Raw genomic sequence first — 27,198 nt, 5'->3', positions numbered from 1 at the left:
GATATTTTGCCCTTGTTGGTATTTATGCAACGAAATGTAATAAATCAAACCCAGTGCAGAGGACGCAAATCACTGCAGCTGTAAAGGAACAAGGGCAGCCAGGAGTAACCAGTTCAAATTTTTGCAGTTTAAAGGCTATCCTGTATTTAAGAAGAGGTTTATTTTGTACAGTCCTTCACCAAGATGCTCTGAGATGAGCTATGTTGTAATTGGCAAAGCTTCTGTTTGAGGAGTGAGAAGTCCAGTCGTGCACTTGGCTATGGTTTTGTCCATCCTTAATTGAAATCTCTGAATACGGAAACACAAGGCAGTCTGCAGAAAACTAAATTCTCTTTTACATTTTCTGAAGAAACTTTAATTAGTGTCATTTTAGGAGATTTTTTTTTCCAATTATAAGTCATGAAATGCTCTGCTGTGTGCTGACTATACCCACACTGAAAATGTGCAGCAATTTGCAGTTACTGATTTAGCTGCAAATAGAAGACAAATCTGCTCAGCTGTTTGCCTGTGTTTATACATTGCAGGCAAGGCAACATTTTATCAGCCACTTGGCAGTCAAAACCATATTGCTGTTATCTTTTTTTTCCCCAAAAAAAACCCTCTAATTATATATTTGATTTTTTATTTGTTTGTTTTTCTCTCCAGGGTGTCGATTCAGCATTTGTTCCTACTGTTCATGATTTTGATAAGAAACTTACGGAGTCAGATGCTTACTTACAGATCTTGATAGACCAATTGAAGGTAAGTTACGGTGCATTTGCTGTATTGTGAGTGTGGTTGTCAGTGTGGATTTCAAAGTCTGCCTGAAAGGAAGCTCAGCAGGGGGAGAAAGCCATGTTTTATGCTTCGCACGTGTTCTGGTAAATATGGGAGGCAGAGGCCTCATCTGGCTGAGCTGAATGAGAGCTGGAGGAAACATACCTTTACAATATGTCAAGTCTGATGTTAGAATTTTCTCTTTCTTGCTATCTTAGGATGTTACATGAAGTGTTAACTACTTCTGAAATAAACAGTTTTACTAGAATAAGAAAATTAAAAGTTCTAATAGGCTAAAAGCGGAATGAGCTGAAAATAGTATTCTCTGTTTCTGAATCTTGTGATTATTGAATATATATCACAAGACTGAATATATATCTTATATATCACAAGACTGAATCTTGTGATTATTGAAATAGAGTTAGAAAATCAAAATAAATCAAACTGATTTTATAGAATGTTTTACAATGGCTGAAATACTTTGTAACAGCATGGAAATGTCAGATTACTGAAGTTTAATTTTTAAACAAATCATTGTCTTGCTCATAGCATTTTAGAATTTATCTTGAAGAAGGTTTTGTCAAGTAATATACAACTGCACTTGCAGACAGTTTCAGACTTTGTTGCAACAGTGATAGAAAAACTGTTCTTTGTCCTTGAGCAAAAACATTCTGTAGAGGTTTTGTATGAATACTGTCCTCTTCCACTTCGTGCGTGCGTTTTAAGTGTTGGTGGGGAGGTGAGGGATGATAAGGTCATATCTCACAGAACTCACCTTGTTGAGAAAAACAAAGTTTTTGCTGCTGGTTAGGACACTTTTTCCCATGACTAAGCAGGTTAAAATTGCTCATGGGATTGCTTCAGTTCTGCTGGTTTGGATTTTTTTCCCCTCTGATACAACGGACAAGTACTGTATGTGGGATATTCAGCAAAAATTCAGATGCAGGGGAGGGTGGAGGAGGGAAGAGCACAACAGAAATGGAGGGGGGCAAAGAGGTGCAAGCAAAATTCAAAGCTAAACTGCAAAGACTTGATTTGGGAATTAGCTTTAACTCCTTTTTCAAGGCCACCTAGCAGGAATATACAACAGGAGCATGCCTCACTGAAGGAAGGTATTTAAATCTAATGCCTTTAAATTTTATTTCAGAACAACTGGGGGGAGGGAGTATAGGAATTGAATTAATAATGTAAGAAAAGCAAATCTGAGGATGTTCAGAGACCATGGGGAGAGAAAAGAAGTAGAAATGAGCCCTCAAGAGAAAGGGGAGCAAAGAAGCGACTAAGTCATAGGCAGGCAATTGAGAGAAGAACTCGTTTACCACTCAAAAGTGCAGCCTCGTTTCTGAGCAAGGGTGGATACGATGATCTTCTGAGCATTACCGTTGATCATATTTTTTCCTTGAACAGCTTAATGGTTAATGGTTATTTGTATGTTCACCTTAGCACACTCCCAAAAGCAATTTTAAGCTGTTTCAGCTCAGTCTGTATTAAATACACATGCAAGCTTTCGAGTAAGGATTTGCTTCATTTTATTTAGCTGCTTCTAGTATTCCACTTCTAATAAAATAAATTAAGTTAATGCTGTGGAATCATTTTGAAAAGAAGGGCTTACAAATCTGAGATGATTTGAATCACATACCTGAGTTAGAAGGTTCCTGGAAGTGTTGATAAAGATTGAAGCTGTTTTGGTGAGCACATTGTAAGTCACAAAGATCTTTGCAGAAATAAAAGAAAGGCAGTTCAATGTGTTCTGATGAGTGTCACCTTTGTCACTTAACTTTACTTTTTTGTTGAAACCGTGGTAGAACTGTGACAGCTTGCGCTGTGTGGGACTAGCCTCAGGAGCTGGGACTTTGTCTCTTGCAGAATGCGATGATGTAAGAAATGAGTTACAAGCTTGTTACGTTATAAATGCTATATGAAACAGTAAGCAAAAACTGCTTGGAGTCATAAAAGCAAGATCTTATAACTATTAAATGCATTTTGTTTTGGAATTTCAGTGATTCTGGCTAATAGTGTATGGCAATAAAACAGTATTTTCACAAGAATCTCTTGTTTTCAGGGCTTTGATGAAAAGCTACAGAACTGCAAAGATGACGAACAGAGAAAAGCAAGTACATTTTGTCTTAAATATTGCTTATTTTGCTTGCTCTTGTGTGTTTTTTCTTTTTTTTTTTTGCATCACTGGACTAGATACCTAAATATTCTTGTCTATTTTCAGATTCCTCAAGTTGTCAAAATCATTAAAAGCAATTTGAATAGCATAACATTATAACCTGTGTTGTGAATAGGTGGCAAACTGAATTTTTTTAGTAATACTGGGTGTCATGCTTATAACATTTAAAAAAGTATATATATATTATTCTGTAGGAAACAATTTCTCCTCAGTTGTCCAACTGTAAAACATTTTAACTTAAGATTTAAAAAAATCACAAATTTATTTTTAACCCTTTTCAAGGATTAACATTGAATGTGTTTGTAGGAATAGCAAACCTGTTCTAAGGTTTCCTAGCACCAGGAATGGTATATTTCATATGTCTGCATCCTGTCTAGTTCTGTGACTAGCATGCTACCTGTTGGAAGTCTGAGAATACCAGATTTAATTTACCTTAGGTGAGGATGCCCAAAAATTTAATTTGCTGCCTGGAGAGCATAACCTTTTTAGCGAGGTTGTAATTCACTTAACTGCTCATTGTGTGTGTGTATTTATTTTTTTGGAATCCCGTCCCATTTCAAAATCAAGTCTGTACATCAGAATTCAACCATTGTGCTTAAGAAAGGTTAGCACATACCTTTGGTAGTGTGGGTTTGGCATAAAGTTGCATGCTAGTTTTTGCACATTTTATACACACATCTGTGTGGTGTAGAGGAAGGATTTCTTTTTAAAGGAGTTATTGCTGGAGAGGTTTTTTTTTTTTTTTTTTTTTTTTTTTTTTTTTTTTCCAGTAAATGTAGTAATTTTAATATCATAAAGAAGCAGTATTTTATCCTAGTTATTCCTCCCCCATTTTGCTTGTGGAAAACAAGCTGATTTTTCTCTTGTTGTTTGGTTTACTTTTTTAAAAGCTTGGTCCTTTCTGGAACTAGTTTACTTTAAAACAGCTGTGACCTTTCATGTGTTATGCATCTTGTTTGACACATTATTGTGGCATCTGAGGGACTTTACAACCAGAGGTCTTTCTGGATTTCTGTAGTATGCACAGCCTCGAAGAACATCTTTGAAGTACAGGCGTTCTCTGTGTGTGTTTAATCCTTAGACAACTGATCAAAAGAGCACGATCTAAAACGTCTGTATTTTTCCTTCCATTCTTCTTACTGGGAAGAATTCTCCTTCAGTTTTGACCTCTCTCCAGATGCTACTTTGCAGATCAGGCAGGTTTTTTTGTTTTGGTTTGTTTTTTCCCTGTGACAGTGTGCCTAATCTGTAGAGACTTCCTTCATGAAGTGCTGATTTCTTTCTTCGTCTCTGCAAGGTGTCTATGGAACAGAAAGGTTGACTTTGTAGAAGGGGAGAGGCTGATTTCGAAGAGGTCAGCTTCCCTGCGTTTTAAATCTTTCAGTGTTGCTATTACTGTAGATTCCACTTACTCTCTCTTAAAAATGAAAGAGACCTGGCAGAGCACTTCTATGATCATGTCTCTTCCTGAACTGAGGCAGCTAAGAGGCTTTTTGCTACCATATTTAGCAGTTTTTCTGTTTGTTTATGTAAACATGGTTCAGCTCTCAGGCTGACTGCTGGTCTAACCTGCAGGATACTGCCATCCAACCCATAATCTTTTCATGTGAGGAAACAAGATTTGGTATTATTTGTGTGGTGTGCGTTTCCCAAGTAGCGGTGTGCTGTTTGCTGTAGCTGTTCGTGGCCAGGCATTGAAAACCTGAGCTCTTGTTTTTGTGAGAGCACTGGACAGAACATGAGACCTATTTTGTCTTTTGAAGATGATGATACAGGATGGGGTATGGGTGTTTGAGATGCATCAGGTTCTCTTGGATATTTTCTTTCTCAGACATGGCAATCTGTTGGACTTTGGAAGAAGATGTAGACTTGAGGAATTGTGAAGACTTTGAGAAAATTGTGGGAGAAATGTAGCCAGATCAAGCTCTTTGACTCACACTGAGTAGGTTTTGTGAAGTAAATCAAAGGCTGAATTTAGGGATTTAGGTTGCACTTCCCCAATCCTGCCCGTGAGTCAGCCACTTCTTTTTGTTAGACATGCTGATCCAACTCTGTAGCCACGTGGTTATTGAATTAGGCAAAAATCTTGATCAAAGAAATAAAATTAGCTTTCTATTGGACCACCAGGGGCTTCATAAAAAATGAGATGTCAAGGAGGTAGGTGCAAATAGCAGTAAGTAGATGGAGCAGTTTCAGTGGCAGCCTGCAATTAGATTAGATCCAGCTTGTGGCTGCGTTCTGCAAATGTAAATTGATTTGGAAGAAGATTGTTTTCCTTATCCGAAGTCCTTTTTTTGCAAGGGACACAGATATAGAAAATAACACATTTCTGCAGGAAATCGATATTTAGTTTGAGAAGGTGTGTATTTATTACCTAAAACTAGGGAAACTGTCTTATTTATATTTTGTCTTAATTGGTATTCAGAGAACAGGGATGTTGAAGAGAAAGTTGAGATATCTTGTAGTAGTAAATGGTTTTCTTTGATTTTATTTTTATTGTCTATTTTTTTTAATCTTCAACATACACCTTCTTTTACCTGTTTATGATTTTACTTCCAGTTTAGTATTTTCCAAATGATCTATGTTTAATGCAAGTTTAATCAAATGAGAGCCTAAGCACAGCCTTTGCAGCACAGTGGCCGTGCTCATACGCAGCAGTGGGGTTCTGTATGGTCACAGAGAAGAGGTACGAGCGTTCTGCAGGTGTCTCCTCCAAACCAACTGCAATTTTATGGCTGCTTGCTTCACCAGTCTGGAATAACACTTTGCTCATGGAAATACAGTGACTTCCAAATCAGTGCTTGCTTAGCCCTAAAGAATAGGGCTGGTGCCCTTTAAAAGGGTCTTCATAGGGACTGAGCTTGTCTGCCTTCCCTGCATTGTTCGCATAATTGTGTGCACGTATCAAGAAGACAATGCTCTGACTCCACATACTGTGTTCTTGCAGTGTAGCTCTTGGGCACAAATGTGGAAAAATAAATTGGGTTAATGCATAATGCTACTATTTAGGTTGGACTCCTCATAGAAACTTCATTTCGGTAGTGGAAAAAAATTATGATTGCATAATTTGTGGGTAGGCCTTGGTAAGCAGATGACCTGAGTTTTATCCCACCTTGGATCTTCTGTGTGACCTCAGAGAAGTTACCATGTTTGTACCTGTGTGTAAAAATAGCAATGTCTTCATTAGTTTGTTATTGGGGAGATTACAGATGGACTGGGGGAAAACAGCGTCACCAAATTATATGGCATGGCCTGTCATTGCCTTCAGACTTTCAAATCTGTGAAGGGAACGAGATACTAGGTTACCTGGTGTGAAAATATTGGGACTTATTGGAAAAAACAGGTAAAGAATAATCAAAGCTGCTGATGTCTGCCTACAGTTGGCTATAAAGCCTTGAGGCTGAATGATTCATTTCAGCAGTTCAGTCTTTCAGCTGACAAGAGCTGTCTGTGTGTTTGGGTATGTCACCCATTCTATTTTGTCACTCTAAGGCTCAAAACTTCACTGAACTGTTGTCATTATATTTCAAATGCTTTTTTTCAGTACATGTTCATAAAGTTTGGCCTGGGAGATGGTAGAGACATGAAAAATAATAATAAAGGAATTTGTAGCTGTTGTCTTGTTCTTCTGCTTGATGCAGTTTCCTAGATCACTATGGTCCAGTGTTCCTGGGGAAAAGGAAAAGGTGCCTATTTGGCCACCTCTTGCCAGTTAATCGTAGACTAGGGGTTGAAGGAAATCTACAGCATCCTTATGAATAGTGTATAGAATGGAGTATAACTGATTTTTTCCCCAGGCATTGACTGGGAAGCCATCACTGCATAAACATTCACATAAACAGAGGCTATGAATCTACAAGAATAAATAAGATGCATGCTGCTCTCATGGTGCAGAAGTTGGCTTGCAATGCTGTGTGGGGACAAAAAGCTCCTCTACATACTTTGATTACTGGAGAATCATAAAGACTCTGATTCAAGTCACATGAGACATTCATATTAATCAAAACAAAGGGGTCCTGTAATTGAATTAGTACAGGATAGATGCTGAGTCCAATTTAATAATTTTGCCTTCAGCAGATAGGCACAGACATCAACAGGATGCATATGCTTCTCCGATAAGTTATGCCTTTGTGTAAAAAGGCATGCAGATGCCTTTTGCATGCCTGAAGTGTAATTCCACACAGGAAATATTTATGAACAGTGGTTCCAGATAAGGTTAAGCAGGCAGGTTTCCAGGTGCATGAACTGTAGGTTTAGAAAGATCAATAGGCGTGCACTGTTATTTTTCTGTGATACTTTTTAAACTGCTCAACAGTGCTTATTGCACTCAAATCACGGTAATGTCAAGTCATATTGGCTGTTGGACTGTGCTACTTTCAGTACACTGCATTAGAGTAGTGTAGTTAGAGGGAATCTTCCTACTGAATTTCATTTTTGTTGCTGATAATGTTATGCAAAGGTGAATGTGTAACGTCATTGCTCCAAAACTCCTAACCTTATTGTCTTCAAGCTTTAATTGTCAGCTTGATCTCTGTCCTTTCAATTACAAAAATGAAAATTATGTCTATATATAGAAATAGTCTTAATCATGTTGGTTGTTTTTTTTCCTCATTTAATAATAAAATACAGTATTTGTATAGTGTTTAGGTCAAACTAGATGCTGGAAATTCTTTCTTTAACCACACTGTTTGGATTTTTCTTTTACAGAAAATTGAAAGCCTCAAAGAAACCACCAGTGTAAGTTATTTAATTTTTTTAACTGCTACATAGATTCTGAAAAGTCACCTTGTTTTCTTATGGAAGATTCTAAAGTTTGTTACAGAAAAGTGGAATTTTTTTTAGCTGTACAAGAGGAAGTTGGTATTTATTTGCTTTGTTGAATGATGAAGAATTTTCAAACTTCATAGTCAGAGCTGGAGTAAAAGAACCTTTAATTTCACTAATTCCAGGCGGAAAATGTTTGTGAGCAGTCTGTCTTTTGATCAGATTTCAACTTTACATCTTAGTTCCATAGAAATTTGAAACTGAAAGAGATGATTTTTCTTGAAGTGAAAAAAAGAGGCTATCTTTACCTTTCAGTAAATCCACATTTTTTTCCAGTAGAAACTTCTGAGAAGAAGGCACTTCTTATCACAGATACACTCTTTAGAAGAGGCACATGATAGGGACCTCTCCTTAATTCTACTAACACTGAAAACCTGCTTCCCCTTCTGATCTTTTAAAACTTTTTATTTGATGTAATTGCCTGCAAGGAGGAGAATGGATGCTTTGCTCAAAGAAGGTTCCTTTCTATCATTCTGTCTGGTTTGTTCCAACCCTTCAGCTCATTATTTTTGGACATTTACTTTGGAATAAGTGTTGAGATGTTCTTCTATATCTATGTTATTGGAATGGGGTCTGGTCTTCCTGCCTCCGATTTTCCTCTTGTACTTGCTGCTAGCTGAGTTTGATGTCTGGTGGCCTTCTCATCAGCTTGGCTTATGCAGTTGAAAGCTACTTGTCTGTTCCAGGCCTCTTCCAATCCTTTCCCAGTATTTCTTTGTATCTCATAAGTGATTGGGATGTCCTGTTTCTGTAACTGTTGTGGAAAATGACCACTTTGCCTTGATTTTTTTTCTTTGAGTTCTGATAAGTCAGTATCCTCCTCTCCAGTTAAAGTTTGTTATTGCTATATTCTAGATTTTTTTAAATCTTTCGCGCCTTACCACTTATGTTGAGATTTTTACAGGATCTGTTTCTTTCTTGAATACTTTTGAACTCTTTCCCAGCACTGATTTATCTGTCATCTTCCACTGCTGTTCTCATCTTCCTTCCTTTCTCACCTGTCCATTGCTTGAAGCAGTGCTGAATGGATTACCCAGGGCAATGGGAAAATCTCTGGACAATGTAGATTTCAAGGAGCACGGTACAGGGTCAGCTTGGGCCCCACTGGATTTTGATTTCTTTTGGCAGCTCTCAGATCAGACCAAGGCTAGCTCCCGTAGAGGACCATCCTGAGGCGTGCTCTGGTTTCTAGGGATCGATATTAGGTCCAGCAGTGTAACATCAAAGCGGCAGCCTGGTTCTGGTGCTGTATGCAGACTTACGTCTAGCATCTTAGAATCATAAAATCATAGAACAGCCCAGGTTGGAAGCTACTTCTGAAGATCTGTAGTCCAACCCTATGCTTGGAGCAGGGTCAGCTGGAGCAAGTTGCTCAGGACTTCATCCAGCTGGGTTTTGAATAACTCCAAGGACAGACTCTGCAGTCACTCTGGGCAGCCTGTTCCAGTGTTTGATCATCCCCACAGTAAAAAAAAAAAAAAAAAAAAAAAAAAAAAGTACCAGGTCTTTTTTTGTACTTGCCCTGAAGTGCTGTATGGGCTCGGACAGCTCTCCGGGAGTCTGCTGGAATTTAGTTGAGCTTATTAGTGCTGACTAACTGTGAGCCAGACCTTTGCTGCTTTACCCAGGACGTTGGGACAGGTTACGGCTGTGGCTCTGTCCTGTCAGTTGTGCCCAGCATGGACCAAATGCAACCAGCACAGCCCAAGGTAATTCAGTGTAGAGCCCCTGGTTTTCAGGAAGCACGTTGCAGAAACACATCAGCCAACTCTCTTTCTCAGGAAGGCAAACTTTCTCACTTGTTCCTTAATTTTCTGTTTCCCCATTTTGTGATCCCAAATCTCTCTATATGCTGACGTTAATGTTTTCCAGTGTTCCTTCTTCATACTTACTGTCCCTTCTGCCCCATGTGTTCAGCTCTTTCCCAGGGGCTCTGCTGTTCTCCTATAACTCTGTTATTTTCTGTGAAGTATCAAAACTTGCACTGTCTAATCTTGTGTAGAATTTCCATTATCTTAATCCTAATTATCTTTGTTGCTTTTTCTCCTTCCCTTTCCCCCTTATCTAAAGCTTACAGAGAGAACTTGTCAAGTATATAAATGAGGGGTACCTCTAATTAAAACTAAAGCAATTAGTACTGCATAAATGCATTAGATTCACCACTTGCTGAGGATTTGCCTTCTTACATCTCTTTGAAAGTTTGAAGCTGACTTCTATTTCTCTCTGGCACCCTGTGTTTTATGTGGCTTCTGGAAACTTCAATTTCCTGCTGCTCTGCTTCTGTCCCTGGCAAAAGGGGTCAAGGGGTTGGAGGTAGGGAGAGCAGGGATTCTAGAAGTGAGTGTCTGTTCAGTTTTCATCAAATATTTCCGTTAATATTCTTTGTAACTAATTAAAATACTTGTAAATAAAAAATGTTATTGCATGCTGATATAAGTTTTTTTCTGTTTTATTTTTTTAGAGCATGGTAGAATCAATAAAACACTGCATTGTGTTGCTACAGATCGCTAAAGTAAGTATGCTTTAAACTAGTTTAAATTTTTATCATATGGCATTAATCTGTGTGAGAACTTTTTTTCCCCTCTGACATCTGAAATCTGAGTGCACTCTCTGTGATCCAGGGTGTATGTCCAAAAAATGGTATACGTTGATTTCTGCTACTGCTGTAATGAAGTTTCCAAATGACTGAGTTCCACAGAAGACGGTTGTGTCAGTGTTCCTATTGACAGTTTTGTTGATGACAAAGCTTTTTTTTTTTTTTTTTTTTTCATTAGAGAGAAACTTTCTTTTGCAGAGTTTCCAGACTAAGTCAGAACTTCAACAAATGTAAGGCTAGCAGAAAATAAACTTAATGGAACTAACTATTTTTTCTGTTTCATTTAAGGATGTGACTAGCATAAATAGGAATAGGGAAAATGGTGATGTTATTAATCTAAACTGGTCTGTCAAGTGTTTTAATAGGACTGAAGTTCTTCACCATGTTGGAACTTCTTGCAATAAGCTGTATTGTTTGAGAATGCAATATGGGTAATGTACTTAGGCTTTTCACTGTAATATTTTGTTAACTTTTGTAAAACTAGTGAGATTTGTATTCCTTTTTGTTTTTCTTTGGTCAAGTTTTGCTCATACAGGACTTTATGTACAGTATTTAGGATATGTTAAGTAAACGATGCTAATTTATATGTCAGGAGTGAAGGAAGGCGGTGTTTTGCAAAACTTTATGCTTTTTGAGAATTTAAGACTATTAGAACACATTCAGGAATAGGTATAGGCTCTCTTTTTTGCATTCTAGATTGATCTTTTTATAGCTTTCAAATACAATGCTGTTGTTTATCATCATTCTAGACACCAGATACATTTTTTCAAAATTCCGAGGCTAGTGAAAACAGAAGTATTTGGAATCAGGTTCTTTTGGAGGTAGAAGTCATTATGTATTGTTGCATGTTTTTGTAGAATTCAGATTTCAAATCAGTAGCTTAAAAAGGTGGTTAAGTTTTGAAGGGAAAGTACATTAGTAAGTTTATACAAAGCCAAAAATATCTTTACAAGTAGTAAGGTACACAGAAATAGTTTTGTGCCACATCACTCTAGAGCTGTAACAGTCTGAGGGTAAGGTATGGTGATGCCATCTGAATCTTTAACAGTAGTAACAGCAAGGGGAGCCTTGACAGCACCTAATAGCTTGCTGTTACTTAGTATTGAGTATATTTAGAAGTGTTTTAGCATAATGAAACTGGTAGATGACGCGTCATTCTTTGGGGATTTGGAGGACTCAGTTAGAGATGGACTGCATGATAGTATGCTGGTTTTCTTACATGGATATATGGGACTTGCAGTGTTAAGGTAGCTGTTGGACAAACCGTGCGCAACCAATTATTTGCTTATTTTTTTGCTACTTCTACATAAATGCATTTGATAGTTGTTATTTCCAGAAAGATTTAATTTCTGTAAATACTGCACTTTTTTTTAAAGCTCTGCTGTGCAATTAGTAGCAGAACTGAAAGAGTGAAGCTACAATCTCCATTTCAGATTCTCGATCAAAGCTGGTAATAGTGGCTGAGTTAGCTTTTTTTTTTCCCATTGAATGTCAAGTCCCACTTCTGCTATGTGTTATTGGTAAGTTTAGTAGGTTAAGAACCAACATGTTTGCTTTTCTTGTAATGATGCTAAACATATCATTTTGAAGTTGGTTAGGTGGTTTGCTGAGAATGGACAAAATTGGACTTGTGGCAATTGTAGTCATTTGTGATCAGGTTCAGTGCTTTGCTGTTCTAGCTGCCATAAACATAGGTGGAACCTGGGTCTCAGGAAAATGCCAGAACTCTCAATTTCTGTAACATTGAATCAGACTTTGAAGTTCTTCCTTCGGTACTAGTAATTTCATATTACCAGTGTAAATGGACAGGTTTGTAAATTTTTATTTTTTTTTGCTAAGGAATAATCATATCTAAAGATCTTGAGGAGCTAGTGAAGATACGGTGCTTTAAATGAGTGGTTTATGCAAAGCTAATTGGAAAAGTTGATTCACATATAGTGAAAAACTACCCTCTATGAATCTTCCCACTATTTCAGTAACCTCTTCTGCTTCATCTCTTCATCTTCTTCCTGTCTCTCTCTTAGGCAAATGTACTTGTTGACTACCTGGCATTTCTGTCCCATCCCTTTCCCCCTCCCCTACCTGTGTTGGTACCTGATTTCGTACTGCTGTAGGTAATTAAATATACATTGCTTTTTTTTCTTTCCCTCCTTCCCTTCTTTCTACAATTCCATTAGTTGCATGTCTATGAAGTTTTATATATGTAAAAAAGTATTGTGCCCCGTTGATAGTCTTCCATTCTCCAGTATCTAACCTTCTAAGATTCTGGAAGTCTTTTTTTCCCCAAATCTGTTAGGCAAGTATTGTTGCTGACTTACACTACTGAAATTAAATCATAATATTAACACATGCACAAATGCCCCTGCCTTTTTACTTCTACAGTGCATTTCTCATCAGGAGACAGACTTCGTAATTACCTTTTTTTTTTTTTTTAAATGCCCTTGTATTGAGTATTCTTTAGAGATGCTCAAAACCTGCCTGGCTGCCATCCTGTGCAACATGCGCTGGGGGACCCTGTTAGGCAAGGGTTTTGGACCAGAAGGTCTCCAGAGGTCCCTTCCAACCTCAACCATGATATATTATTTGGATTATTTTGGTATAGAATATACTATTTTGGTGTGCTGAGGGAGGCAAACAGGTTTTCTTATTGTGTGTTGCTGAGCTGTTTCACAGATGAGAACGGTCTGTGTTAGGTTTTGGGCACTTAAGTCTTCCTTAAACTCTCTGGTGAGTGTAGGGTGTAATCATGCCACTTGTGTTTGAGGTGACCCAAGGCATTTTGAAAATAACGAAGCAAATACCACACGTGCATGTATTACAACATTCTCACGTCCCAAAAAGCAACCCAGCCACACAGAGCAGGAGGGGCGGGCGCAGTGGTTGGCGTGTGAGCCCCGTGTGTGGCGTGTGACAGCTCCAGGTGCCCGGCGCGCTGCTACCCGCCTGTACGTGTACATCCTGGTCTCTCAGTGACTTGGCACGCTGCAGTCTTACACACTCCGTCATCTCCTGCCTGCCTCTGGCGTTCCTCCCCTCAGCACCTCACCCACATGCCACGTCGCTGAGATAGGACAGCGAGCAGCGATGTGAATGAGGCTGCTCTGTCGTGGTTTCTCAGGTCGTAGAGGTGATAGCAAAACGTGGAAACTTGGTGTGTTGGGGGGGGGGGGGGGAGGAGTCAATATATTTGGACTATGCTGCTGATTTTCCTTCTTTGTTCATAAGCTGACAGCCCGATGGAACTCACTGCCCTTAGCATGTCAGCCTTGCATAAGAAATGCCAACTAGCAGATATGAAATTTAAGCTGCCTTTTTGCCAAGTGCATAAGCTTAAGGGTGTATAAAATGTTGAAGCATAATTATGTGCTAACTTTGTTAATACTACCTACAGCTTTAAAAAAAAAAAATAAAAAATAATAATAATAAATTGTTGATCCTCTTCATAATGTTAACAACTGGAAGCCTGGGGAAATAAGGTTTACAGAAAAGAAAATTATGAACTGATAATACAGGCTAATATGAACTTAACAGTGGAAGTGAAGAGATTTTGGTATTACTTTTGCCTGTTGCTAGTGTGATTTCCCTGATGACAGTTTACTCCATGTGTTGCCTGCTCTTTTGCATATGCTTCTTGGCAGAAGCAAACAAAAACACATGCTAGACTGTAGATAATAATAATAATAATAAAAAAGATTTGAAAATCTAATAGGTATGAGAGCAGAAGTTCAAAACATTTTATTTATAAAGGCATTTTTGCCTTTTGAAAGCAAAAAGTGGTTCTGAAAACTTGTTCGGTATGCTAATCGTTGTTCTTCAGAAACCAAGACCATTGTGTCTTTCAGTTTTCGGGGACTCACCAGTGCTATAGACCATGTTTTGGGGGACTCTTAGCTGTTTGGGAATGACCTGCATTGTAAAATGTGACTCTCTTAAGCAGTGTAGAAGGAATATTTTAGAAATTATTTGAGCTTGGTTGAAGATCCTGAGAAAACACTAATCTGCAGAGGTACAGTGATAATGTATAGAGCTATTTCTTCTAAATTGAGTTACTCTATCACCTGATGAGGAGCACTAACATTTAATGGCTGAAAATGTAAATGTTCCTGAGAGAAGCTTGCTGTTAGAGCTGTCACGTAACACAGAACTGATAAGTCGTACAAGATTGATATGTTGATATTCTTAACATTTTTTCCTTAAGGACCAAAATAATGAGGAGAAGCACGCAGATGGACTTATAGTAAGTTTAAATCTAATCTTTATCTCCCTTTATTTCTGCAGAACATGTGAACAGAGACCTGAATTTCCACTCATTTTACAACATACTTCTTCCTTTCTCTAATACACTGCTTCAAGTGTCTCATTAAAATTACTGTTGAGTCATTAGCTGCTGAGGTTGCCTAACACCCTTGCCATTAGAAAATATAATGACCAGTTTTATGCCGAGTGTCTTAAATGGCAGTGTTATGACTGAACACCTAGATAAAAATCTGCCATATAAACAGAGGAAAGGGAAATTACTGGGATATAAATAGTCCAGTGTTCCATCGGAATATCTGTGTATGAAATAGATGAGCTATCTGTGTGCTTCAAGTAGTTTGTCTCCTCTGCAGTGCTGCTGCTCATTTGGCCCAGCTGTATTCTGTCTGTTAAAGCCATGGCTCTTCTTTAATCCAACTTCTGCATTCTCAGTGTAACTTCTGTTCTCTTTGGTTTCAGTCACATGTGACTTCTTTTTCTTTGTTCTCTATTTGTCACTTGAGTACATTTCAGATGCTTTTAATAGGAGATCGGTTCTGTAAAACATAACAGAAAATTATGGCTTGTTTTCATTACAGCTGACAGTAATTCCCAAGCTTTATTTGTCTTTTGATTATATACAGCTTTACTGGTATGGTGTTCTGATGTGAACTTTGGAGTAAAGATGCAGATAAGATGCTTGTTGTAAAATACACAGCTACCCTGTGTCACATAATTTAGGTCTTTGTGTAACAGGGCAGGTTCTGTTGCATGCCCCGGAGAAGAGAGGTCACGCAGGTCTGGCTACAGCAGTTTCCTGCGGTAGGAATGATGTGGACAGAAGATCTGCAACTTGGAAATTTCATACAGTTACTACAACTCAACGTAGTCTGAATTTGATTAGCCCCCATTCTAATTGTCAGTGGGCTGGCTTATGCTGAAAAAATACATGGACTGATGTAGCAGGGGTTGTGAAGGCTGAAATTTTGATGCTATTGAGATCAACGTCAGCTTGAGTGTAGAGGTCAGGATTTTGTTTTAAACTGAGGCAGGAATGTTTGATGCCATGGTGGAATTAGTCTTGTTCTCTTTGGGTGGCTGTTTTTAAATTGTCATTAAAATCAGAGAACAATACTTTAAGATCTGCCTTCATTTGTTTCTAGACTATGGAGGCATGCCCTAAAATACCTAAGGAGAAGCTCCAGTTCGTGTTGCGGAGTGTAGAATTATTTAAGAATAAGGTTACAATCCTACATACAAAGTCAAAGATGAGGTTACTTCAATTTTATTTTATTTTTTTATCACACCAGTGTCCAATATCATCTATGTTATTAGTTTCCCTGACAACTGGGGGAGATGGAGATAGCAGTAGTGTCCTGTGTATCGTAGGGCCATCTCAGTTCTTAAGTCTCTTAGCTCTGAAAATGGGATCATAATTTTGAACTGTGAAGTTTTTGGGACAGGAACCTGCCTGTGTTGCATGCGTAATTGCACAACCAGTTGGAGTAATGGCTGAGGGAGGTTGGTTTTATGTTGGGATGCCATGGAGTAACAGTAAATGCACTGGGTTATTTATTTGCATACCAATAAGTGACACCAACAAAAACTTGGAAAGCAATTTTTATGCCTCTTTTTCTAACTGGAGATTTTTTAAGATAACCAGGGAACAATAATTTTTTTTTTCAAATGAGAGAAATTCTGTGCTATTAAAAAAAATAAATCGTCACGGCTTCACTGGTTTTTAACATGGGACAAGTTCCAAATAGTGGTTATCCAGGAGAAGAGGCAAGAATGCAGTTTGCCTGTTGTAGGAAGGACTCCATTTCCCTCAGTCTGCATGCATGTGAAAACTCACAGTATGAAGGGAGGGAAGAGCAGTTGGAAGCTTCTAAGTGCTTTAATAATCTAAGAGGATAGAAGTAAGCATACAGATTAAATTTAAAGGCAAAGCTCATCTAACTTTTTTTTTTAGCCAGTTTTTGGGGGTTTAATATCTGGGCTTGAAATCTTTAAATGGAAGCCTGGTAGCAAGATCTAACAAGCAGGCAAAGATCTTCACAGTTCTGACGTAGATCAATGTTTTTTAATTGCAAAATACATGGAAAAGGGTTTTACATGCCTCTTATCCAAGAACAATACCCAAATTCTGGTTGTTGCAAGTAAGCCTACTTGGAACAGAAAGAAATAATGCTTAGATGATTAAAAGTCAGTGAAGCAAGGCAAAATCTTGCCAGTTTGGATTAAAAGGCGTTGCAGTTGAGATTTCCGAGAGGTCTTTGCTGTGTAAAAGCCAAGCACTCATCCTGAAGTCAGTGAATAATGAGTCGAGTTGGTGCTTTGCTTTCAAAGTGCCCGTGTTCACAAGTACATCGAAATGTCCATCACTGGAGATGCTCTGAAAACTGTCAGCTTGCATTCAGCTGAATTTTGGCAACAAAGTGGTGCTTCCTGGCTGTAAATGTGCTGATGATTCCTGATTTAATTCATGGGTTGATTTATTATGGTCTGGACAAATTAATTTCTGAACAAAATGTTTTCAAACTACTGATTACCTATCCTAATTTTTGCCAGATGATTTGTGTCTTACCTTTCTGCTCTTTGCATGCAGTATTTATTAATGGACATTAAAAGGAATACCAGAACCTAGAACTTGAAATAAGAATTCTTCATAGACTAGTAAAATTTGTAGCAAATTCAGTTCAGTATTTAAAAATTTGTGCAAAGAATCAAACTACTACTATTTTAAACGTATTTCTCATGTCCTCAGCTGTCGATTTGTGTTTCGCTTTCTCTCTCAGGAATTTGCTGTCTTGCATTTGAGCATTTCTTGTGCTCACAGTGTTCTCATTATCTATGCTTGTTTTTTTTTTTAATTGAGGAAAAAAATGTGCTTTTGTTTTTTTTTCATCTCAGAGCACTATAAACCCTGTTGACGCAGTCTATCAGCCCAGTCCTTTGGAGCAGCCGGTGATCAGCGCAATGCCTTCCCAGACTGTTATACCTCCAGGTATGCTCTGCAGAGACAAGCTCAGTAGAAACGTAGAAAAACAAGCAGGATGCAACTGTGCTCTAACTGGAGGGGCTACATAAAGGTGGAGAGCTTCTGTGTCAGACACGCTGTGTAAAGGTGCCCACTGCACGTGGTGGTGGATGCTCACCACAGTGGTGCAAAGGAAGGGACGGGAGTTAGTGCCACTAGTTCTGTGGATAAGCTGATCTGTTTTACTTGTTCTAAGTTACCTGCCTACACTTATACTATACTTTCTTAGAAGAAATTAAACTACAGTTTTGTGTAAATAGAAGTGCATTCTAGATAACTAATGTCAATTTTTAAAACGTCATCTTTGCTTCACAAAGAAAAAAAAAGCGCTAGCTGACAACAATGGAAGCATGCTTTTTCTGAGTGGCTTTTGTAGGCAAGCATTTATTTTTTGAAGGCCAGTTGAAATAATGCGGAATCTCTTTCCCAACAAAAGTATAATTCTCGTATTTCAATGTGACTTTTGGGTTTAACGTATCAAACTGTGCCCTAGAACCCGCTCAGTTATGCAAGTCAGAGCAGCGACCCTCGTCTTTGCCAGTGGGACCTGTAGTAGCATCTCTTGGAAATCAGACTCCAACACCAAATAGTACAGGTACAGTGCTGTCTGAATGTCTGGTGTTCAAGAAACTGAAACTGAATATATGCTTTCTGTATATGCTTTTCCATCCTTGACTTTGACAGTTTTTGTTTGTTGGTTTAATTAAACCCACAACGTTTAATACTCCACAGGAAGTGGGCAATCAGCACCGAGCAGCAGCCTCACTTCTCCAAGCCATGTCAATCTTTCTCCGAACACAGTTCCGGATTTTTCTTACTCAAGCAGTGAGGATGAATTCTATGATGCTGATGAATTCTACCAGAGCAGTTCTTCCCCAAAGAGATGTATAGAGTAAGTAGCTGAAAGAACACAGTATATGCTGAATAGGTTTTTTGTTTGGTTGGTTATTTTTTTGTGTGTTTGGTGGTGGTGGTGGTTGGTTGGTTGATTTTTTAAAATCTCCAAGTACGTGGCTTGTCTACTTGTAGTCATTACTTAAGCTAAATAAGCAAAGAAGACAGATTGGCTTAAAAAAGCCAATCCACTCTTTATGCAACAGAATAAAAATACCTCATCCCCAAGCATAGCTGTCTGTCAGGGATGCAGTTTCCTCCCCTGTTCCTTCCCATTCCATCAGACATGTATGTTGACAAAGCTTTTAACACACATTGAACTAGGGGAGCCACCAGCTCAGAGAATTAGTCTGAGACTACAGAGTATTTCATAGCTATTTGTTTCATAAATAGCTAATTACTCGTCACATTAATTAGAAAAACAAGACAAACAAAACCTTTAAGTTGCTGCCTTCCCCCAAAGTCTCTATTTATTCTTTTTTTATTGATCAGAAAAATAATTTTAAGAGATGCTAGAGTTTTCTTAAATTAGCCTGCAGCACATATACTAAGCTCTGTCAGTAAACTCCTTAGGAAATTGAAGCCTGTGTGTATCAATATCTGATAATTTGGTTTGAATTTGTTCATTGTGAATCTTGAGTCCTTATTACTCTTCTTCAGTTCTTCAGGTTCTGCTGCAGTCCTGACTCGCAGCAGCACAGGAAGTAGTTTGAAACGTCCGGATACCACAGAGTCCCTCAATTCTTCCATGTCGAATGGGACAAATGACGCTGGTGAGTAGATTGCATGAACGTTTAGTAAGGAGCTCTTGATTGTTCTTCTATTTGTAAACTGTGTTGTTACGTGTATGATCGTAAGTATGTGGCGAGATACTTGTGGAAAATGGTTTATCTACTGATTGTAGATAAACCTTTACTGTAGATAAACCTACTTAGTTGTTTTAACTAAGGAAAGATTGTTGAATGGTGAAATTTAAAAATCGTAGTTTTATGAGTAAGGCCTTTCTGACAGCTGAAATATGTATGTGCTAGTTAAATGTAGACAGTCTTTGAAGGTTTAGAGAAAAAAACATTTTTGTCTTTTTAGATCTATTTGATCCTCCTGATGATAGAGATGATGATGGGGAAGGAGAATCAGTGGAAGAACATAAGAGTGTTATCATGCATCTCTTGTCACAAGTTAGATTAGGAATGGACCTAACAAAGGTAAGCTTGCCGACTGTTCATGGGGAGGGAGGCAGTAAACTGAGTTCTGTATGAATTAGTTTAATACTAAAGTGATAACCTAACTTTACAGTGGTTCTTACAGCTAGTTAAGCTTTAATCTCTCTAGTATGGTGATTGCTTTTTAATTGGAATTCTTACTGGGAGAGGAAATAAGTGGTGAATAAATATGTCCAACTGCTAAAATCTGATCAGGAAGGGAGTTTGCTATGGAAAGCAGATGTTTGTTTTAGGAAGCTGAAGGACACGTAAAACTTTACTACTGGATACAGCATCCCTCTTACCCCAAATTTACAGGCACTCTAAAGATCAGGTTCAAAAAAAATGAAGATCTTCAATATCTCACTGTAAATATATATATATATACACACATACATGTGCACACACATTTGTATATTTTTAAAAATTATATATATGTAATTATATATATAAATATATATTATATATATTAACGTTATATATAATGTAAATTATATAATGTAATATATATACATATATACATAATAAACCACTGTACCATAGGACTGGCAAATAAAGAGCTGTATTTCCTGAATATGATTCATGTTGGCATCTGTCTTAACACTGCATGAACACCATTCAAAGTGTTGATCTTTCTCGTCAGCTTGGTTAAATTTAAACAACTGATTCCAAATAGAAAAATAACAGAGGTAATAAATCCTACCATCGTTTTCCTTAAGTAGATGACTTTAACTGTCCAGTCTGGAACTTACAATAGACAATAAGATCTGTATTTCTGGGGAAATAGCCAGCAGCTCACAGATAAGTTACCAAAGGCTTCTGAACTTCAGGTAGTTCTGAATAAGAATTGCTACAAAATATATCTGTTTTGGGAACTCCTGGAGTAGTTGAAAAGATACTCGAACTGCCAAGAAGCATCATGAGTGTGCTTCTTGTCCGCACCACTTTGAAATCAAGAATAGCAATCCATGCTGCTTTCCACGGTGGTTTATACCACGTTGAAGCAGATGAGGGTGATCCGCAAGAATGGATCCTACAGATGCTGTTGTGGAAGAAAAGTAAAGTGGTGGGGGACAGATTAACCTTCATCTTGATAGAAGCACTTAAGATAATATGACTACATGGAATGAGATTTTGACTATTAACTGCAAATTAAGTGTTCATATAGATGAAATTGAATGATCAGTGTTACTGTAATTAAGATCAGCTTTTGATAAGCTCAGCCATGTGGTTGGATATGCCCTGAGTAGGACTAGAACATCTGCAAGACAAAGGCAGCTCAGCTTAAATCTTTGGTTTTATGGCAGATCCAACTGACCTGCGTTATGTGAGAACTCATCAGTAGGTTTGAGAACACAATCACCTTATGGGTACAGGATGCCTTGGGTGGTTTGTAAGTCCAGTTACAATTAGGATGTAGAATGCTTTTGTGCAGGATGTTGAAATACCATGATCTGTAAGAGCCCTTTTTCTTTACGCAGGTGGTTCTTCCAACGTTTATCCTGGAAAGAAGATCACTGTTGGAAATGTATGCTGACTTCTTTGCACATCCGGACTTATTTGTCAGGTATTCTATGTTTAAAATAGAGCATTAACTGGTTCTTTTATTGTTAATGGCCCTCATGGGCTGTCGAAAACAAGTTAATAGTTTTGAAGAATAATGCTCAAGTTTTGATCTAAACTTGCAAAATGTTCCAAGTAGTCTACTCAAACCTTTAGCTGTGATTCTGCGATCCAGAAAGCTTCCCGCGTTTAGGGTATCCACTTGTATTACATGTTGCCTGTTCTTTTCTGTCTTGTCTCGTGTAGCATTAGTGACCAGAAGGATCCAAAGGAGCGAATGGTTCAAGTGGTGAAATGGTACCTCTCAGCTTTTCATGCGGGAAGAAAAGGGTCGGTTGCTAAAAAGCCTTACAACCCCATTTTGGGCGAGATCTTCCGATGTCATTGGGTATTACCAGGCACTGAAGGTGAAGATGATATGGTTAGTTTTCTAGTGGTATGTTTTTTGGTGTTTAGAACGCATGAGAAAGATTCCTAAAGCTTTATTGTTTACTGACTGCAATGGCATATGCTGTGTTTCAGTAGCAAAATCTAGAACCTGTGGCAATTTCTTAAATGATAGTTCCATCCCTCCTTTCCTCCCTTTTTCTATGGACAGAGGTTTAAAATACCATGCATAACAAAAATTTGAGCCATTAGGGTTTTTTTTAAGAATGATTTGACTCGTTGAAAACATTCTCTTTTTGTTTTCCTGAACCATTTCATAGCACTGAATATTAATTCTCTTCTTTCCAAAGTTCTGATTTGTATCAGTTCCCTAATCCCATTTATTTTTAACAGTGGGGTTTCTTTCCATCATGTAAAACCTGGAGAGCAACACATTTTTTCATATATATTTTATATATATGAAAATATAAATATATTTTACATATATTTAATTATTGTCTTAAAATCGTTTTGTAGACTTTGAAGGGTATGAAGTCTTATCAGATTTGGATTCTGAGCTTGGATAATACTTCAGTTGTACATCTGTCTGCCCATTTCTCCTCCTTTTGTATTTTACTTCATATTTACTTCGTATGTCTGGTTCAGTGAAGGACAAGTAGCAGTGCCTCCCTTGTAATCAGAGACCGGTGCACAAGCTATGGTCAACACAGTGCCCCAATGATTTTAGAAAGAAGTTGTAGCACTAAATATATATACAAAGTGCAGTCTTCTTTATATTTTATTTTTATTATTACTTTTTAAAACATTTCATTTAGTCTTCTAAATCTGGAAAATTGCAAATGAAGATGTGGGAAGTACTGTTCTGGAATACTTCCCGTACCCCATGTGTAGTAGGTTTAAACATGATTGAGGCATAATATTTCATGTACTTAGTCTCTCTCCCTTTTCCCCCCACCTCTCCCCAGTTTGCCCAAATATTTATTGTTTCTAAGGTGAATTTTTGAACTCTTCTTTGTTTGCATAAAGACAGTGTTGTATTTGTCCTTCCACTCCTAACAATGAATTACACTTTTTATGATTTGCCACAGGAAATGAATTGTTGTATGTGATGTACGATCTTACTGTTACTAATATGCACATCAGACTTTCTCAGAAGTAGAAATGAAAACTATTTCTGTCACCTATTTGTTATCACTTCTGAAGAAATTGAATAAGTAAATATAAATATTACTTTGTAGCTGGGCTTATACATAGCTCTTTGGGTTTAACTGTTGTTTCAGGATCATAGACATCTCCCCAAATACATTTATAGTTAACAAGAATAGAAACTGTATGTTGTATGTCATAGTTTCAGGAAGGAGTTATTCCACATTAAATTAGCAAATCAACAAATACACAAAGAACAGTTGGTGTATGTTTACTTTAAACTTCAAGCATCCAGTTACTTTCTAGTAACACTTTCAATGATGAAAATCCTCTCTGTCATCACACAGGAGCAAGTTTCAGAAGGACCAGTTCCTTGGGTCAGTAAAAGCAGTGTAACATTTGTGGCAGAGCAGGTCTCTCATCATCCTCCAAGTAAGTTGACAATAACTTGGTTAAAAGAGTTGGCATTGGGTAGGAGCAAAAGTAAAGTCAGCTTTTGGTTTAAATTTTGGATTTAAATTTTCTCTTTGAATTTAAAAGCTGAAAGTTTTCTCTATGAACTTTTGTCATAGAGAGAAACAAATTGAAAATTCTGTTGCCACATAAATATCAGAGATTTCCTGATACAGGAATTTGGAAACAACAGTATTGTTGTCTTGTGCTGCTGTTTTTAATATCTTTATCTTCAGTTTCAGCATTTTACGCAGAGTGTTATAACAAGAGGATACAATTCAATGCTCACATATGGACCAAGTCAAAATTCTTAGGAATGTCTATTGGAGTTCATAACATAGGGCAAGGTATGTGTGTGTGTAAAGTTAACAACAGAACAAAAATTTACGTTAGGCTACTAGAATTTTTATATAAATTATTTTAAGTCACCCTATAAAACACAAATGTTTGAAATTATGAATTCAGGGTGCATGTATTTAGGAACCGGAGATTCCTTCTGCAGACTGTGTGTGCTGAAACCACTTAGGGCCCAGTTTTTCCTGTGAAGAGCACAATTCTCCCTGCCTTCTCTAGAGGCGAGGCATTCTCAGCCTCTGTGAGAAATAAAGCTCTTCACTTTTGTGAAAGCTTTTCATAATGAAAAGCTTCACAGAGATTTTGCTGGATGTCTTTTAAATCTATTTTTCTTTTTCTTTGATAGGATGTGTCACCTGCCTAGATTATGACGAACACTACATTTTGACCTTTCCTAATGGCTATGGAAGGCAAGTAAACTCCGGTATTTTCATTTTTAATGCCTTGTAACAGATGATGTTTAATATTTATCTCTTAAAAGGCTATATATACATGTATACATATGTTTGTAATTACAGGTCTATTCTCACGGTGCCATGGATAGAACTTGGTGGAGAATGCAGTATTAGTTGCTCAAAGACAGGCTACAATGCTTCCATTGTCTTCCACACAAAACCATTTTATGGAGGAAAGAAGCACAGAATTACTGCTGAAATTTTGTAAGAGAGCAGGTTTCTCCATTTAACCTGATTTTTCTCTACATAAATGCTGACAGTACTTTTAAAGTCAACAATGTGAAACAGCTGTCCTCATAATTAAGCTTATGATTGCTTGTCCTGGACTGCCATTTTACAGCCAGGACTTGTGAGAGGAAAGCTGCCTAAATCTGCATCCTGGCTTGCCAGGCTCAAACATTCTCAGCTGCTTACAAAAAAACTTTAAGTTTTCAGTCCTGAATCATCCAAAATGTATTAATAATTACGTCTCCTACTAAAATACTAAAGCAAGTCTTGTAATACTGCTTCATGACTGCATGTCATTAAAGTGCTTGCTGCAGACTTCTATATATTGATTTATACTTGTGTTTTGGTGAATTTTCCTTAGACACTACACCTGTGACCAGAGCAGTGGAGAATCTCGTGTTACTTAAGAGATCTGCTGTAATGTCAGTAAGCAGCACTGACAGAAAGAGATTGAAATCTTGGTTTTAAATCATTTCTTGACACACCTCATTCTTGAACTACTGTGTGTGTTTCCCAGTAGTCTAGGGAAAAAAATTTTGAGTTCTTGAAGTCTTTTAAAACTTAAATTTATCACTAAATCTGTTTTGAAAGCCTGTTACTCGTTTCCTGAACTCTGAATGCATATACAGCCCTAAGGCAAGACCTGGCTCATGCTGGAAGAGCACTTCCTTGTAATGTTTATCTAGTTGAACTAATTTATGAAAAAAAAAACTCATTTGCAAAGCTTTCACGTTTTCTGTATTGGCAGCTGACATTTTTAAGGCCTTTAGATCAGACTGTACAGCAACCAGGATAGAGTTTTGATCCTTTGGGGTCTCTCTGTTGCTGTAATACAACTGAGAAATGTCTGTGTGTTTTTTTTTTTTTCAGTTCTCCTAATGACAAGAAACCCTTCTGCTCAGTTGAAGGAGAATGGAATGGTGTCATGTATGCAAAATATGCAACAGGGGTAAAGCAGCTTTTTTTTCCTTCATCAAAAGTGGAAGATTGTGCTTAAAAATAAAACAAAATAAACATTAGTAGTTGACAACTCCTGTGAAACTGCCCAAAAGATCACAGGAACACTGAATTCAAGATAAAAGTCCCAAATTTACTTTGTTATTTTTAAGATAACTAGACTCTGTTCTTGCTATAAAAAAATCAAGAGATTGTTTGGGATATGTTTTCTGACAACCACTGTATTAGAGTAAGAGGGTATATAACTTGGTATATAACTTTTAAGTCTAGCTGAAGAACTGATTTTTTTTTTTTCTTTTAACTCTCACTAGGAGAATGCTGTTTTTATAGATACCAAGAAAATGCCTACAATTAAGAAGAAGGTAAGGAAACTGGAGGACCAAGAGGACTTTGAGTCTCGCTGGTAAGAATTTCAATTAAACTGATGAATTAAGACCTTTGGGTTTTTGTAGGCTAGCAGTACGCAGTCTGACTGACCTGTAGCTCTTGGTCACATCCTCACTGGGACCAAATTTACCTGGGGGGTCCAGAGAGTTTCACTACAGCCCTCCCATTTCTGGCACTATACAGTGCAGTTGTGGTTTAATATTTGTTGGTTTTACCTGTCCTTGGGATAGTTGAGGCCTACCCTAACTCAAATAAACAGTAACAACTAATAGCCAATAGTCTGTCTTTACAACCTCGTAGCACTTCACATCTCTAAAGCATTCTTCTTTCCATTCCATTTAACTTTTTAAGCTTATGGAAAGACGTAACCTACAACTTGAAAATAAGAGACATTGATGCAGCGACAGCTGCAAAGCACGCACTTGAAGAAAGACAGAGAGCTGAAGCCAGAGCCAGGAAGGAGAATGAGACCTCGTGGGAAACACGGGTGAGCTTTATTCCAACAGTGTAAAAGTCTTTAAACCTGTAGCATTTTACTGTCCTTTCCACCTTAGGCATAAAAAGCCTACATTTAATTATTCCCTTTCCTCTAGTTATTCCATGAAGATGGAGAATGCTGGGTTTATGATGAGCCGCTATTGAAACGACTTGCTGCCAGTAAACATTAAGCGGGTTATAAAAACCGAACCTATTCAAGCCTTGGCTTAGCGAAGTTTACATCTGATACCAAGATAGTCATCCGTTGTCACGTACGTAACTCCTGGAGAACCTGTCCCCTCCCGTTGCAGTGGTTCCTATCTCAGGGATACCGGACTTACTGATGCAGATAAACAGTTACACAAAACAGGGAACGTCTTGGCTGTGCAGTAACTTACATGGGACTCTGCTAGACTGGTAGTAGTGTATTCGGGCCTCAAAGGCAGGCTCTTGGAGCCCTTTTACGAGTGCTTCTGAAGCATGGAGAATCTGGGCTGTGAGCTATACACTTTGAATAACCACTGTGAAGGCCATGACATTTGGTATCAGTTGCATAATATTCCTGGGTCCTACATATTTAAAAAATATAAACAACACAGAAGAAAATGCAAGATGTCATTTAAATCTAGGTAATGTTTGCAATGTGTAAATAGGAGGATTCCTTTGAGGGGAAAGTTTGTTAGAAAATGCTACATAAATGTTATCTTCCACCTGTATGATAATCAAATCTTTTGGCATTTCAGTGTCTTGCCCAAAATAACTTTGTTATTTTGAGATTAAAATGTAACCATAGATAATTCTACTCAATGCATCTTAAAGCTTCATAAAATAGATTTTTCAAACTTCTCTTATGGACTTTTTATTTATTTCATAATAAACCTTTACAGCAAGACTGCAGCTGAGTGATGATCGTTTTATGTGAAAAGCATTAATATTAATTTTCCTCCAGAAGTTGCTAGAATTACTTCTTGAAGGAATTAACAAGCTAGCAATAGGAGCAGAATTTGCAGCACCCACAGGAGTGTTTCTGGAAACTACACTGGCCTTGCATTGCTACTGCCTGGCAC

The 27,198-nt window shown here is 37.7% G+C and overlaps 1 protein-coding gene across 3 annotated transcripts in view; it reads left to right on the top strand.

Moving 5' to 3' along the window:
• OSBPL9 (oxysterol binding protein like 9) overlaps window positions 1–27,046 on the top strand; it is a 60,519-nt gene extending 33,473 nt beyond the window's left edge. For 2 of the 3 annotated variants that reach the window (XM_084290762.1, XM_084290764.1), the window contains 20 exons: window positions 646–741; window positions 2,819–2,866; window positions 7,640–7,669; window positions 10,218–10,268; window positions 14,551–14,589; window positions 17,502–17,595; window positions 18,122–18,223; window positions 18,361–18,520; window positions 19,183–19,295; window positions 19,609–19,727; window positions 21,206–21,291; window positions 21,534–21,708; window positions 23,168–23,252; window positions 23,510–23,620; window positions 23,974–24,037; window positions 24,146–24,286; window positions 25,181–25,259; window positions 25,579–25,670; window positions 26,006–26,141; window positions 26,248–27,046. In XM_084290762.1, the coding sequence (XP_084146888.1) occupies window positions 646–741; window positions 2,819–2,866; window positions 7,640–7,669; window positions 10,218–10,268; window positions 14,551–14,589; window positions 17,502–17,595; window positions 18,122–18,223; window positions 18,361–18,520; window positions 19,183–19,295; window positions 19,609–19,727; window positions 21,206–21,291; window positions 21,534–21,708; window positions 23,168–23,252; window positions 23,510–23,620; window positions 23,974–24,037; window positions 24,146–24,286; window positions 25,181–25,259; window positions 25,579–25,670; window positions 26,006–26,141; window positions 26,248–26,322 (1,896 nt within the window). In that variant the 3' untranslated portion in view covers window positions 26,323–27,046. The remainder of the gene's footprint in view (window positions 1–645; window positions 742–2,818; window positions 2,867–7,639; window positions 7,670–10,217; window positions 10,269–14,550; window positions 14,590–17,501; window positions 17,596–18,121; window positions 18,224–18,360; window positions 18,521–19,182; window positions 19,296–19,608; window positions 19,728–21,205; window positions 21,292–21,533; window positions 21,709–23,167; window positions 23,253–23,509; window positions 23,621–23,973; window positions 24,038–24,145; window positions 24,287–25,180; window positions 25,260–25,578; window positions 25,671–26,005; window positions 26,142–26,247) is intronic. The other variant, XM_084290763.1, reaches the window with a different exon arrangement.
• Window positions 27,047–27,198: the final 152 nt, after the last annotated feature.

Source organism: Netta rufina, assembly GCF_964035555.1.
Source record: "Netta rufina genome assembly, chromosome: 8".
Classification (NCBI taxonomy): Eukaryota; Metazoa; Chordata; class Aves; order Anseriformes; family Anatidae; genus Netta; species Netta rufina.
The sequence above is the reverse complement of the archived record's forward strand: the minus strand, read 5'-3'. Positions and strand labels throughout refer to the sequence as shown.